This window comes from Cyphomyrmex costatus, unplaced genomic scaffold (assembly GCF_001594065.2).
Source record: "Cyphomyrmex costatus isolate MS0001 unplaced genomic scaffold, Ccosl1.0 scaffold283, whole genome shotgun sequence".
Taxonomy (NCBI): Eukaryota; Metazoa; Arthropoda; class Insecta; order Hymenoptera; family Formicidae; genus Cyphomyrmex; species Cyphomyrmex costatus.
Window position 1 is genome coordinate 71343 of NW_017276944.1, and position 16040 is coordinate 87382.

The window sequence follows — 16040 nt, forward strand, 5'->3', positions numbered from 1 at the left end:
TAAAAACACAACCAGGGACGGGGGCAAGACAGAGTGAGAGAGAAGGGATCGAAGGGCGTGGAGGAGACGAAGAGGAAGGGAAGGAAAGGGAGGTGGAATTTTCCAAGTTCGCCCGAGAAAACGTTAACCTTTTGGCCTTATTTTGAAAGAGGCCCGGGAAAGAGCGCGAGCTAGGTGTCTGGCTGGCCCCGGCGAATCGTGAATCGACCAAGCTGTCAGAGGTGTGGTGAGGGGGGGGGGAGAGAGAGAGGGGAATCAAGGGGAACCTCCGGGAGCGGAGGGAGGGAGGGAGGGAGGGAGAGAGAGAGAGAGAGAGGGAGGGAGAGAGAGAGAGACGGAGGGAGGTGCATAGGGATCCCGAGGTGGGAGAAGGAAGCGAGAGAGCGCGCGGTACTGGATAAAGGAAGCGGAGAAGAAAGGAAGGGCTGGTTTCGTATGTGTGTCATGTGTGTATTCTTACGGTGTGTCCGTTATATACGTACCCTCGAGTGTATCACCGAACGGAGTATAAAATCGAAGAGGAGCGCGCGCGGCAGCGGGAGAACAACCACCGCCGTAGGGACGCTCTCTTTTTTTCTCTCTCTCTCTCTCTCTCTCTCCCTCTTCGTCTCTCTTTCGCGCGTCGCTTTATGCGCCACTAATGCGCACCGACGACGACGACGACGATAATAATTATGTAAGCGCGCGTATTGTCAGCATCGCGTCCGTCGCGTTACTAGCCGTGCCGTGTGCCGTGCACCAGCAGCCCACGACGTAATCCGCCGCGAGCGCGCGCTCGTTGCGCTCCGCTACGCCGGACGGAGACTCCAGCGGCGGCCCCGCGACGCTCCCGGGAATTCGGCCGTGCTCGGTAGAACCGCGACTTCCTTCGGCGCGGCGCGGCGCGACGCGACGCGGCGGAAAGGGAGAGGGAGGGAGAGAGAGAGAGAGAGAGAAAGGAGAGGAGAAAAAGACGAAGGAGAGTGCAGCGCGCGCGCGCGGCAGCGGGAGAGGACTGGCGAATGCAGGCACGACGACCGATACACCGCAACGCGAGCGCACTGACTGAGCCCCAGCCGGCCAGCCCTGACCTGTCTCTCTCTCGCGACAGACACCCTCTCGCGGCACGTCGCCCCACTATCGGATTATGCCGCTCGTATACTCGACTCCGGCTATGCCGCGTGCGCGACGCGGCATAGCGTGGGTCCCGCCTAAATAGCGAATTCGGTCGCCCAGCGGCGCGCTGCACGCCGAACTTATTTTTTTCGAAAAAACCGTAACGTCTCGACCGGATAAAACAGCCGAACGTTTCTAGCGGAATCGCGAGCGTTATCGCGTTTTGCGGGCATAGATAACTGCGGACCCTGTTACGCGCTCAAATTGAAAGCTAGGAGGTATCTCTGCGCCCCCCTTCACTACGAAATAGCACTTCTATAGCAATTTGCTCAAAGTCTCTCTCGTTTTTCATGATCTTGGATTTTTGCGCGAGTATCTCTCTCGTCAATTTTCTTCCCTCCTTTCCTCTTGGTGACGCTCGAAAAACGCGAATATAAGATCGGAGTACAGATCTTTGCATAACGCGTAATGCACAAGACGTAAGAGAGTCGATCAATCAGTTTTTCTTCTGTATGAAAAAAAATAATGAAGGTCTCTGATTGATTGAGTCTCTTTTTACGCTTTATGGGCTTTCTTTCTACAATAAATTATTACCATCTAATTTTAAAATTTTAAAAGATAATCAATAGGCTCAGATGAATAAATACGAAAAAAATAATATAATGCCAATATGAGCCGACACAAGTTATCAGTGTGTTTTTTATATAAAAAATTTATTTGAAATGAATAAATTGTAAATTACGATTTATTATTCATTTCGAATAAATTTGATATATAAAAAACACTGATAACTTGTGTCGGCTCATGGCATTTTATTAATTTTTTTGAATTTATTCATCTGAGTCTATTGATTATCTTGTTTTTAAAAATTTTTTAATTTATTCGAAATGAATAATAACTTGTAAATTACGATTTATTATTCATTTCGAATAAATTTGATTTATATAAAAAACACTGATAACTTGTGTCGGCTCATATTGGCATTTTATTAATTTTTTTTCGATTTAAATTTCAAGTCATTAGAAAATGATCAATTACAGTCGCATTGTTCCTCTCACATTGACCGTGATTGATCGATCAATTTCTTATCGATTAAGACTCGAAGCTTATTGTAGAAAACTTATTATGCGTGCGTTATGCAAAAGTCTGCTATATACGTCGCGATAAGTGGAAATGGATGACACAAGGAAGAGTGCAAACATTCGATTAGATCTGATAAGAAATTACAGTCTCTCGGACTTTAGTGATCTCGCTTGCTTTTATTTATCGGATAACGCGACATGTCAGTTTCTAAACTATTCTCAGATCGTTTTTTATTAAACGTTCGATCGGAAATTTATCCACTCGCATCCGCGGTTTCCTTCATCGATGCATAAAGGGCTGATCTGTAACATGCCCTTTGCTTTCCGTTTCTTGCTCTTTATCACTTTTTTACCTCCTGTCTTTTGCTTTCTTATCCTGTTTCTCCGTTTTCTATCGCTCGAGATAAAAGTTGACGAACTTTGGAAAAGATAAGAGACACACGACAAAAAAAAAACACGATACAAAAAACGGTTTTGCGAAGAGGAGAAAAAGGCAAGAGGTAAAAAAAACAAGGTTGTGCGTTTATGTGTAAAATAATAATCTACATCATTTACGTGCATAATGTAAGGTATGTTAAACTACCGTTTCGCGTGCTATCTACACGGAAAACACAACGTTATATCAACAGCATTACTTTAATTGAAAATAATTTTGTTCACAAATACGTATTCTTGTTTTAATGAAATATTATTTGTTCCATTAATACTGTTATTAAAGCAACAAGATTATTCTCAATCGAAATACCGCTCTTGATATAACATCCTTTTTTCAGTGCAATAAACAATCTATGGCTTATCCAAGTTTATATACTCTTGCACCGGATTGCATAAAACTTCTCTCTCATTTACACATTTTTATTTATTTATCAAAACGTTGAAGTTAGATATATTAACACAATCGTACCTTTTTATGCTATACTATCCAATTTATAGTAATTTACATATTTTACACTGTTTATATAAATTCGTGTAAATTTATATAATATAAACAATAAATATTCCAGTAAACGTAATCGAACGTAACGGCAGAATCTTTATAAAAAAAATTTAAAAAAAAACAAGAAATAGAAAACAAAGAGTCATCGTAGATTAGCCTTGAACGACTCGCCAATCTATTTTTAGAAGATGAAAAAGGAGAAGGTTCTCCAGAAGGGGGTATATATATCGTTATGAAAATGCACTTCGACCTGCATCTCGATGACGGAATATAATTGGGCGTTTTGGCGCGTTTCCCTCGATTTTCGAATCGCGTGCCAATTTATTGCCACACCGTAGAATCTCGCGAAATTGGGTCGCGAACGTTAAAACGTTCACGGTGCCTCTGGAACAGGCGTCTTGCCGATGACGCCACGGCCATTAGCGAGTCCGTAAAAACATGGCAAAAATATTCCTTCTACGTGGAGGAGGGGGAAGACATGCAATACCGCGCAACGTTTTTCGCGAGTTCTCGGACGAAGATCGATCGCCCCATAGACGAGGCGTCGACGTTAAACAGAGATCCTGAGGTATATGGTAGCACGTCGATCGCACGTCGATCGCGATAAAATGCTAATCGCTCGCACGTGACCCTCGCGCGGTGGTTTCACAAATCGGCGCCAAGAATACTCGATCCTCGTAAATCTTCGTCAAGCGTTGAGAAATATATAGACCGAGAAGTATATATACAGTTGTCACCGAAATAAGTCTATCTTCTCGCGGCGAAACGCGTGAAATTGCTACAGTGACTCGCCGTCGAGATCTTTTGCGAGGTGTCGACGAACTCGGCCATTAAATGATTAATTAGACGCAGGAAATAGACTCCGGAGAATCTTTGCTATCTCTGACGTAATAAAATCTCTGACCGCAGCGAAATTTCACGACTGACTCTTTCGCGACAATTTTCAAAAGGTTAATTTTTTTTTTTTGCGCACAATTTAGTCTCACTTGATCTCGTTCTCTTATTCAGATATTCACTGAGCTTACCTCGCCGTTAAATCTTACGCTAAATACCAGAAAAAAAGCCCGAGGTCGTCGAACCCTCTTCGTTTCCGGAAAAAAGAGCGACTAGCAAAGGATGTACCTCAATGCGGCCTCCCAGGACGAGACGGCGAACATTACGTTGTCGTTCGACGACGACGAGGGAAACATGAAAGACAACCACGATTCTCTCCTTGTCACGAATGGAGAGACGTGTGTCGTCGTTTCGCGATCGCTTCTTGTTTGCCTCACGTATTTTGTTTCAAACCGCAAGGTCGTTTTACACGCTCGCGTGTATATTTAACGGTCTAGCGAGAGGCCCATATACGCCCGCATATATGCGCACATGTGCAAATAACAAGTTCTTATTCTTATCGAGAAACGACTCTGTGATCGCATCTTCGCTCTCGTCGTTTATTTGATCCCCAACACACGATTGCGACTAATTCGCGGCTGCATCGCGCATTTTCTTTTTCCTTTGAAAAAAACTGCACTGAAAGAAAAGATTGTGGCTGCTGCAGCAATTTAGACGCAACGGCCAATTAAAAATGCTATGCGATATTCAGTCTGATCTTCCCTTTCAGTGAATAGGATAGTTTCAAGTAAAGTGAATATTACAATGTGTGAAAATTTTTTTTCATTAGAATATTTATAATTTTATTCATCAACACCTAGCGAATCTATTTTCCAAGTTGATTTTCTTTATAGCTGAATTAACGTATATTCTTTGTATGTAAAGTAGATAAAAACAGTTTCACACAGCAATTCAGCGCAGCAACGTAAAAATAAAACTTATCTACATAGAATTGTTTTTAATTTTTGCAAAAGTAATAAAAACAGCTCGAACAGGGTTGCCACAAATGTGTAATCGTTAAATTTCCTGACATTTCCCTGACTTACTAATGAAAATTTTGAGATTTCCCCTGACCTCGAATGATACACACTTTGCAATGTTTCTTGTAATTTCCAGCAATTGTACAGAGATGCTGATTTTTGGGAGGAATCGATGTCAAAAAAAAGATCACGGCAAAGCGTAAAAGGCTAACAATGTACATACAGCCTGCAGCTATTCCAATTTCCCCGACAAGCGTGCTAAATCCCTGACTATTCCTGACCTCCCTGACTTGTGGCAATCCTGTCGAAAAACACGCAACGCGTGTATCTACTTTTCATCGTGCGAATATATACTTACTAAGAGTCAAGACGACGAATGAATTTTTTCTTCAGCACCAAGTATACGCGTTCCTTTTTTTTTTTTTACTAACATCGGAACTGTCGGACGCTGCGACAATGAGTCACAATAACGCGAATCCAAACACGATGTAACGCGGCTCGAGCTTGCGTAACTTCGTGCGTTCAGTTATTCCCGGCGCGTCGAGGAAACTTTTATATTGAATTACCTTTGCAGAAGAGATCCGACTGCGACGTCTTCCGCTTATTGTGCGCTCGCCTTTATCCGACGGTAAACTCTGGACGACGCGTCGTAGGACGTATTACACGCACACACACACGTATGTGGGCATATACAGAGAGAGCCCAGCGGAATACCGCGTGATTGGAAAATGCAAATGACGAGCGCGCGAGAGTCACGTCATAATGGCAATTGGCACGCTCGGTTGCCACGAGCGACGCGGTTTCGCCTCGTCGACGAGACTCTGCCGGCTGCCACCGGCTAGGCCTGTCCGCGGAAGGAAATTGGATTCTACCCCATTCTACTTTCACGGTGCATTTCAGCTCACCGCGTCGCTCGCTCGCATCAGCTACGAAGGTTTCCAGCCCGGGGGACAACGTTGGGGCGTTCGCTATCGTCGCGCGCGCGCGCGCGGGATAAATGAAACAATCCGGAACTGGAACATGGTCGTATTCGGTTAATTGATAATCGCCGCGTCGGTTGGACCAAAGTAAACAAGCGTTCGGAACACGTGCGACGGATTTTTGTCGTTCGTGTATCACGATCGTTGCTTGTAAACCTCACGCTCGGTGCATGTTTACGCGCGCAATTTATGTAATTGCGATTTAAAAATAGACGTAGAGATCCTCGCGAATCGATCTCCCCATCATAGAGAACCGATGATCCCTCACGACGAGAGAAAACCTCGCGATTACTCTTCGCAGGATTAACGGATACAACTTTTCCGCAAGTGTGCGAAGCCCGTTCTACAATTGCATAAGGCCGGAATCAGACTACGCAATGAAGATTGAGATTGAAAGATTGAATTTTGACTAATCAAAATAATAGGAGTTAAAATTGCTTTATCCTCATTGGTTAAATTTCAACTTTCGATCTTCAATCTCAATTTTCAACGCGCAATCTGATTCCGGGCCTGAAGCCTGTATACTGGTTTACGATACTCGTAAATGGTTGTAGGCGCGAGAATTGACCAATCCCAGCCCCACGCTCGCCTCGCATTCAAATGCGATTGGTGAATTTTTTGAAATCGTGAGAACCACTTACGGTTACGCTTTACGCAACTGTGAAATGGGCTTGAAGCTAATATCGAGCCCATTTTTAAAATTGCGTAAGCAATAAGCGTAAATAATTACAGTTGTAAAAAATGGGCTTTACATTGCCGATTTTTCAAACGCGTTAATTGGCTGCGCGATCGAGAGGTTCTCGGAACTCTCTATAGCTAATCGACAAAGCTTGAAAAGTTTGTCGCACGACGAAGTTACTCTTGGCTGGAAACCGTATTACATCGACGATACTCTCGCGATTAATCATCGAATGGGTACTTCGTGTCCAATAAAAAAAAATCCAAAGTCATCGTTACGCGAAATTAGGTTGCTCAGTCAGTTTTTATACGGCCTTCCTCGCCACCGTGTCGGGAAAAAGTGCATCGCATTCTCTGGCAGTTATCTCGCGCGATCGATAAAATTCAGTTTAAACAAAGTTTCGAATTTCACTGAAATAACGGCCGGCGTTTCTCGTTGCGCAAAGAAAAAAAAAAACCCCTATTTCGTCTCTAACATTAAAGGAGGGAAGAGAGAATATACGGTGAAACGGTGTCGACTTACCCGCCCTTGGAACTTCACGTGCTGCTCCGCGCTCCAATTCCAGGCGCATTTATGCGTCTCGATCCATCGTGGCGCATAGTATCGACTGTCTTGCACTTGCCGCAGCGAGAACGATCTCCGCCGGTTTCACGATGTTGCCCGCCGACCGCCACTGTGGCGCATTCCACGGCGTGGAATACGCGCGCGATATATATATATATATATATATATAAGCCACACACTCACTCACGCCCGCACACAACACAGAGATGAGAAGTACACGCGTGCGCGCGCGCGCGCGTTTACAAACCCGAAGGTTTTGACTGAAGATTCGCCGAAATTATCGCGAGCGGGACACTCGCGAGTCTCGGACGCGTCGCCGTAGCGAGTAAGACGCGACTGCGGAGACGTGAAGTCGCAACCGAGGACGATCAAGGGTAACTAGGTTATCTTCCGCGATCCTTCTCTCGTTCGCGAAACGCTCGCCGAGAAAAATTCGGCCGATCCACAAAAGAGCACTGATCGGTCCCGACGTGATAAAAAAAAAAAAAAAAATCGAGCAATCTCTCTCTCTTTATGATCGCGTAAAGCTGGTTGGATGTATCGCGCGATAACTCGGCGAGATGCGACGACCAATGCCGAGACGATACCGTTGCTCGCGCCGTAGATTACGCACTGCAATGTCCGCAATCAGACGCCATGATGTCGCGAAGGTTAGGATAATAGCAGAGTCGTATCTCCAGGGGGTCCCAAATTGATTCAACGAAGGTACCACGCTGAATTCTTCGTAAAAAAATTTTTATTATCGTGCCAATAAATATTAAGATTAGATATGTCGTAGCTTGAGAGAGCAGGGCTGTTTCGAGGCCGTAATTGGAGCCGCCTTATCATTATCAAAGCGATTGGTTTTTTTGAGACCCGCTATTATATTATATACAGATCATAAATATATATCGAATTAAACTAAAGATATTTTGCGACAATTCCGTTCGGAGAAGGGAGAGAAATGAATGGACGAAATGTAATTTGGCATAAAAAAATCTAACGTTAAAAAAATTTATTTTTTATATCTTACCCCGTATATCTAAAATAGATATTTTAAGCTTTAAGCCGTAAGAAATTAACTAATTACAGTCGAAAATTCGAGGAGAATAATCGATTATGATTCGTCCATTTCTTATGGCTTGAGGCTTAAAACTCTATATAGATCCGGGATTAGGCAGAAAAAAAAAAAGAGACTATCCTGTCCATCCCCAAACGAGTAATCGTCGCGATTCAACACAATTGCGAAAGATCCTAAGTTTATGACGTAACAAACTTAAAATATACTTTTGAGTATCGTAAAAGTTTGCAAGAAATTGTTTCTTGCGCGTCGCTCATATGTGTAAAAAAAAAATCTAAATTCAATATATTATAACTTTTGACGGCTTATTACGCGAATAAGATTTTTAATCGTTGCTTCAACTTCCAGCGTTTTTGACATGCGTTCGATAAAAGTGTTGGCCCTGCCATGTATTTATATTGCATGGATATATAGATATATTTATATAAATATACGTGTAAAAAAGTAGAAAGAGTTTGCGATGTACGCACGCGAAGAAAGCGGTGGAATGATATAAATATTATGAAAGGTACGCTGGCATACCTATATAAATGTTAGGACAGAGTGGGACTTTCTCGCGATAGTGTTTATGTTTTTGAACAGCTTACACTGAACATGTGAAGCTCTCATGCTTTCGAGAAGCAATCACGATTGTATAAGACAGTTGTAAACACATTTGCTGCCAAGAGATATCGTTTTGCTGCCGTAAATTTTATATTACTTTAATAGACTTTTTACAGTAAACTATCGTACCTAAGCTTCGAGTCTCAAGCCGTAAGAAATTGACCAGTCGCAGTCGAATGTGAACAATTGACTCCCGAGGAGAAAAAAACAATCAAAATTATGTCAATTGACCGAATTTAATCATTTTTTGATCATGAAGAAAATCTCGATCTCAGATGATAAAATGAAAAGGATGATAGTAATGAAAAAGTTAATATAAAGACATTTTTTAGTTATTTGAGATCGAGATTTTTATCATGATCAAAAAAATGACTAAATTCGGTCAGTATAGCGTCTAATTGACATTATTTTGATTGTATCGTTCCCCTTGGGCTGCGATTGGTCAAAATTTCTTACGGCTCATCTTTTTAGAGCCCCAACACACACTTTTGCATAAAGCATATGCATAAGGAATTTCATTGGCCCATTTTCTTATGCATGAGTCAATGGACTAATCAAATTCTTTATGTATATGGTTTATGCGTTATGCAAAAGTCTGTGCTCCCCGCTTAAGTCTTTATCTTTAAGTAGAAAGTTGAGACTTATGTAGAAAGCCCATAAGATTGAAACTAACGGAATAGCCCCGTCCTACCCTATTTGTATAAAAAAACATCATTGCTGACTCAATGACGGATTTGCGTCGCTTGTGGCGAGTTACTCGCGACTGAACATAAATAAATTGTCCTCGATATATAAATGTTGTTACACACAAGGCACGCAAACCTGGCTGCGTTCGCTAGGAAGAAAGAGATCGACATGCAGTAACTTTGAAGAGAAGACTCGTGTGGCTCTTCCCTTATCTCAACATGGAGAATCCTTTCACTTTTGTGAAACGAAACGGTCTACAGTGTATATAACGCATGTTGCACTCTGGTGACGAGGCACGTACCGGCGTGCTAATTTCATTCTCCTTATTCCAGGCGTGTCTCGGTGATTCGATGCCAAAGGGACTGTAGAGTTTGGTCGGCGTACGGCCTAAAAGTTGACGGGAGCGAGTCTGAGGTGTCTGCATGTTGGACGGAGACTGTTGTTCTTCCAATCGTTGACGTCTTCGTGTGGAACTCTTAAATTTCTATATGTAGGAAAAAATTTTTTAAGTTCACTTGCTTGGTTTTGATATATGTATATGTTATTAATATTACATATTTGTCATTTTAGTATAATACAATAAATTTATACATCTGATAGATTTTCTACAATAAGCCATTATCTACAGTTTAAATTATCTAAACCTAAGAAATTAATCGATCAGAGGCGATCATTCCTCTTACATTTGACTGTGATTGGTCAATTTCTTAAGACTTACAGCTTGGATAAAAATTTAGTATAGAAAGCCCATTAGACATTTATACTAAAACTTTTAATAGGAATTTTTAATTGAAATTCTCCTCTTATTTTACAAGTATAATTATTTAATGCTAATTAATACGAGGATAATTGTTTTATAATTTAAATAGGATCAATTTATTGAAGCAAATAATTAAAGTTATCATTAAATATCAAATAAAGATGAAAAGATAATATATTAATTTGAATTTGTTGAAATCTATATAATAAGACAGAGTCAAATAGAAAGAGAAAAATAGAAGAAAATTAAAGAGATCAAGTTCACTTCCTGACAATTTCTTCATGTTTACGTATCTCACCTGGGATATCGTGCCAAAAGTAGTACGCACGGAGGATATCGTCCTGGACAGCTTCTCGGCCCCGCTTCGTAACGCTCGCCTCGAATCCGCGGATACGTTGCCAAGGCTGATGTTGTTCCACGGTCGGTCGGTCGACTCCTTCGATTCCTTCGCCTTGTGCGACTTCCCCTTCGCATCGTTGTTGGACGTTCCCCGTTCTTTCTCGAATCGATCTTGCAGCCGCTGACGCAAATTCCGCGAGCTCCGCACCATCTCCGGCGAGTTTCGCACGCTCAACACCTCCCGGTGAAACGTGAACGAGACGCTACGTGAGTCCGGTCGCATCCTGCTAGATCTTTTGTCGTCCGTGTGTAACCGTACCGTCGTATAAGTCCTGAAGCCCCGTCCTCGGATAAGTGTCCTGAATGACACACCGGATGACGAAACGCAGTCGCGACCGTTGATAACCGTTTTTCTCAATGATTTTTTAACCACCTGATGACCCGAATCCCGTGGTAACGACTAGAAGGGAAACTCCCGTTCCCATAACATTTTTATGGGGTTCCGCAGCGCAACTCGCGTCGGAAGGGACGACCTAAATTAGTGGACTTGGCGCTTAATTTTGAAAACGTATTCCGATTTGCAATTTTTGAAAATTTAGTACTACAGTTTTCTAATATATATTTTTTCAATTTTCGGTATTGTATTATATTTTCTCAGTACACGAGATGTACATACATATTATTGATAGTTCCAAGAATTTTTCATTCTTCCAAAATTTCAGAATCTCAAATAGTCAACAAAAAGTATCACGAGAGTACAATTCGCAAGTTGCATTGTTCATACGTTTAAAATAATTGTCGAAACGTCTTCGAGACATTCTTTATTGTGATAAAATCCGAAAGACATGAAAAATTGTTCTCGTGTTCCCTGAATTGTCTTCGAGACAAATTGAAGCTCCGTTTTCGTAAGAACGTTTGAAAACAAAGTATAATTTTATATTCGTACCTACACGTTTATTCGGATCCGTAAATACATCCTATAAATAACAAACGATCAGATTAATGTTTACAAGCTAATCATTAACCGTCGTGGCGGTCATGGCAGTCACGCACTTCCGTCCCTCCGCGGGCCTTTAATGACACTCCGCTGGGGCGTCTAGTTATTTTTTTACTCCATGCATCCCGACGCGACGCGTACCACGTGACGCGTAGTCACGGGGCCGGCCTCAGCGGGGGGTAGGGGAGGGCGCGGGGAGGGCGGGCCGACGGCGGGCGGCGTTGCCGTCAGTCAGCCGTGGCTCGCCTCGCGGCTCGTTGCTGGCAACAACGCTATTCGTTAACGGCCAGCCCGTCCGCCGCCGTCGCGGCGCACAGTGTACGATATTCGTGCGGCCCCCGGACACATCTGATGTTTGTGTTTTCGTGCCTCTCGTGATAATAAAACTCGTCGCGGACGTTGTCACGCGAGGGTGAGCGCGACGCGCGCGCGCGCCAGCAGACGCGCCGCCCTGGCATGTAGCTATCGCCACCGGTCCACGTCGTCGGCGTCGCGCCGACCGGCCCTCGAGATGTGGACGACGACGAAAACCACCAAGTACGGCGTCGGTAAGTCGGCTTTTATCTGTGCAACGCGCGCCGAGTCTCTGACCGGTCTGTCCTCTCTCTCTCTCTCTCTCTCTTCTCCTTCCGCTTGCCGTTCTACTCGAGCTGTCAAATTCACGGCGCGCGGTCCGACCGGCCCGCGGAGAATCCGTGACGCTCGCGCGGCGTATACGTGAACAGTTCGCGATGATATCTCGCGTCCGCGGGCGGTTTTGTCTGGAGATGACGTTCGCGCGAGGATCCTCATGACAAACGCGCGCCGGTGGCGGCGGGCGGCAGCGACGTGCGTTCGTTCGCGCGTGCGAGTGTGGGTGTTCCCGCACGCGTGTGCGGGTAAACCCCCGTGCGTGTGCTCTGTGCTCCATTCATGCATTGATCGTGCGCGCGAGTAGTAAAGTCCGCGCTTGATAAAGCCGGGTTCGGTCCCGGATTTCGCGCCTCCGCGCTCTTCCGATGCGCGACGGAACACTCTCGACCGCCTTATCTCGGACGTTGGAAAAAATGCGCGCTGGCTAGGATATTTAGCAAATTTCAATGGACATTCTCGAAGACGAATCCTTTGTAACAATGTTTTGCACGAACGATGTTAATTTTAGCGTACACGCTGCTGATTTAATATATATAGATATTAGTAAAGTAAAATAGTAGATAACGCGTCGATATATCTATATGTATTACCTTGGAGAATTCCATTTCGCGTATACGAGAGATACGCGAAAACCTGACTCACACTAATTATCGTGTCGAGTAAACAGATATATGTACGATAGGACAGAGGACAGGGAGAAATTTTACAAAACACCAAACCTTGCGGATTTTGATGTCAAGGCATTTCAACTGTAAACAAGAGAGAGAGAAGTCGGAGATTAATCACTCTTTTAACAATACAGTAGACAAATCTAATGTCAAGTTTAATTATTATAAATTGCCAATTAAAATATTGCAGCGATTCTACATAAAATCCACGTTACTTAACGTATAACAAAAACACACAAATATAGCGGGGAGGTTGATGGAGGACTTCACTTAAAGGCCACAGACTCAGACTTTTCAGACAGAATCGGAATATGAAATGAAGGATTCTGATTGGTTGATTCTATTATGTCTTATGCCTTATGCAGAAGTTTGTGCTGCGCAGCCTTGAGGGTACATTCACACAAACTTGTCTAGTCGCATAAACGTACGCATAACGAAATTATCCAATCGTATCTCTCTTACAAAGTTGCAAGTCAAATGTGATTGGATAATATTTTCTTTATGCATATATTTATACAATTGATTATGCAAGTTTGTGTGGATATACCCTTAAGTCTATTCTACGATGACCGTAAGCCGTAAAAATTGACCAATCGATTATTCTCCTCATATTCGATTACGATTGGTCAATTTTTTACGGCTTACGGTCATTGTAGAACAGACTTTATGGGTTTTCTAAGCCATTACTTAAACCTTAAGTCATAAAAAAAATTGACAAATCGTAGTCGAATGCTCTCTAAATTTTTTGGAGTGAGATTTTAATCTTTTGGAGCAAAGATCTATTTTCAAAAAAGGAGTAGGACTTCCTTCCTTTATTGGAGTATAAATCTCACTCCAAAACAGTTAAATCTCACCTTAAACAAGAGTGAAACAATTTGCCATGTTTATTTAAGAATACAAATATTTTCATTCTTTTTCAATAGTGACAGTATTTTTATTCTTCTGGAGGGAAATTTCGTTCCAAGAAATTTTTAGAGAGAAGAATAAAAATACTGTCACTATTGAAAAAGAATGAAAATATTTGTATTCTTAAATAAACATGGCAAATTGTTTCACTCTTGTTTAAGGTGAGATTTAACTGTTTTGGAGTGAGATTTATACTCCAATAAAGGAAGGAAGTCCTACTCCTTTTTTGAAAATAGATCTTTGCTCCAAAAGATTAAAATCTCACTCCAAAAAATTTAGAGAGCATTCGACTATGATTGGTCAGTTTCTTACGGATTTTTTAAGACTAGCTTAAGCTTACTGTGAAAAGCCCATTATGGAGAACGTATGCAAAGAAATATTTCTTGTTGATGTTGACTATAAATATTTAATATGAATATAAAAATGGATTAAAAAACATGAAGTCCTCAGTACGGAGACAGTTTGATAAATCGGTGGTTTTTTTTAAAAGGAGATTATGAGAGAAATAAGTGGAATTGATTTTTTATTTAAATATAAGTCGAACTTTTTTTTATTTTTATATAAAACTGTAGAACTATGAAAAGTGCTACTAGAACTGCCCTTATTTTTTTTTATATTAATAAAATGTCGTGCCAACTTCATAGATCTAGAAAATTCTGTGATTCGTCCATTTCTAATTAATCCAATCAGTGATGTTTTCAGTGTGCTGTTAAGTGAAATGTATTTTATAATTCGAAACATTTGCATTTTGTTTTTACATAAATTAAATCCGTGTACGACAATTTTAGATATGCACATATAATGCGTCTGGTGCATTTTTAGAAAAGATTAGGAAATATTTCATGAAATATTCAAAAGATAATGCAAATGGAATTTTATCGTTGCACTGGAATGTCTATGTGCGACGATGTTTAGCTATATATATAGTCAAGTGGCTGCGTCTGCTCGAAAATCTTCGACGCGGCGAAAAGTATGCGAAGACGAAAAGAACGCGACTCTGGCTTCGGAATCGGAATCAATTTACAGCGCGGCATCGTCCGGCATTTCTTCGCGATTAATTAACGCTCGCATTAAGCGTTCAGTTTAAGGTCGTTAGCATCACCGTCGACTCGATCTTCTTTCAAGCAGTGCAAGCGGCTCTAATCCGATAAATAGCGTCTTTAGTCAGCGTGATGAGATTAATCATTGATTCCTGGGCTCTCCTCGTTTTAATCATCGGTGCTTCTCGTTGTCACTCACCTATAAGGACGTTTTTATGCAATTTATTAAATAAAATTTCGACAAGATAAATAATCACCGAGAAAGATTGTATATAAATTTTGTAACTTTTCAATAATTATATTCTTTATTTAAAAAATTCTAAATATAATCTAAACTAAAATATAGTTCCAGACTCCTTTTAATAACAAAATTAATACAAAATATATGAATAAATTACAAAATAAAGGCTATAGGAGTCAACGCTGGTTAAAAATTAGCGCAATAATCTAAATTATTCCATTATTGTAACGATCATAAGGACATCTCATAATTACATCGTTTGAGACTCAAGTATTTTTTAGCCTTATATATATTCATATTTTGTATTAATTTTATATTCTTTATATTGATGAAATATTAGATTTTCACTTTTTTTATTTTAAAAATTATTTATTTATATACATATATGTGTATTTTTTTTTTGCAAATATTTTCACTTCAAATATATAATGAAATAGAAACGATTCGCAGACTCCTTTTGTTCGCACGTGATAGCTTCCGGGATTTTTCTCGGCTGTGCTCGGACTCGCACGGTCTGAGTGTGTTAGCGACGCGATTAAAGCACAATCTTTCAATCTACCAATGTACGGCACTATTCACGCGGTCATGCCCCTATGCATTATTTCTTTTTAGCAGGTCCGTTGTAGATGTAGAACTGCGCCCCGTCTTCCTCGTCTCTTTTCCTCTCTCATTCTCTCTCGTGGCAGTAAGTCGGCAGATGCGTTATTCCTGCCATTACCGAGACCATCGTGCCGTAAACTCCGAACACCAAAGGCAGATCCATTTGAACTCGAAAATATCGGAAAAGCCTCCAAAGCACCGCTTCTCTTTTTACGATATCCCGCCGGTACCGTTTCCGGTACCCTAGATAGGTAATATCGCAGGCTCTTTTTAAAATTGTATAATTTCACTTTTATTCCAAATTTTACGGGGAAAT

At 41.7% G+C, this 16040-nt stretch overlaps 2 protein-coding genes across 2 annotated transcripts in view; one reads left to right on the plus strand and one right to left on the minus strand.

Annotated features, from left to right (window-relative positions):
- Nucleotides 1–9461: 9461 nt before the first annotated feature.
- LOC108775120 (uncharacterized) lies at nucleotides 9462–11031 on the minus strand. Its single transcript, XM_018541403.1, has 2 exons — nucleotides 10599–11031; nucleotides 9462–10024 (listed from the first exon to the last, which is right to left on the minus strand). The coding sequence occupies exons 1-2, from the start codon at nucleotides 10920–10922 to the stop codon at nucleotides 9749–9751; spliced, it is 600 nt and encodes a 199-aa protein (XP_018396905.1). The 5' UTR covers nucleotides 10923–11031; the 3' UTR covers nucleotides 9462–9748.
- Nucleotides 11032–12007: 976 nt separating this feature from the next.
- The window catches only part of spg (dedicator of cytokinesis spg), a 55011-nt gene continuing 50978 nt past the window's right edge, over nucleotides 12008–16040 (plus strand). The window contains exon 1 of the mRNA XM_018541408.1: nucleotides 12008–12184. Within this exon, the coding sequence (XP_018396910.1) occupies nucleotides 12148–12184 (37 nt within the window). The 5' untranslated portion in view covers nucleotides 12008–12147. The remainder of the gene's footprint in view (nucleotides 12185–16040) is intronic.

Excerpts from the sequence above, each read along its gene's own strand:
- LOC108775120 (XM_018541403.1), bottom strand. The coding sequence starts at position 10,922 with ATGCGACCGGACTCACGTAGCGTCTCGTTCACGTTTCACCGGGAGGTG. Across the intron at positions 10,025-10,598 it reads CTTTTGGCACGATATCCCAG|AAATTTAAGAGTTCCACACG; the intron begins GTGAGATACGTA and ends TCCTACATATAG.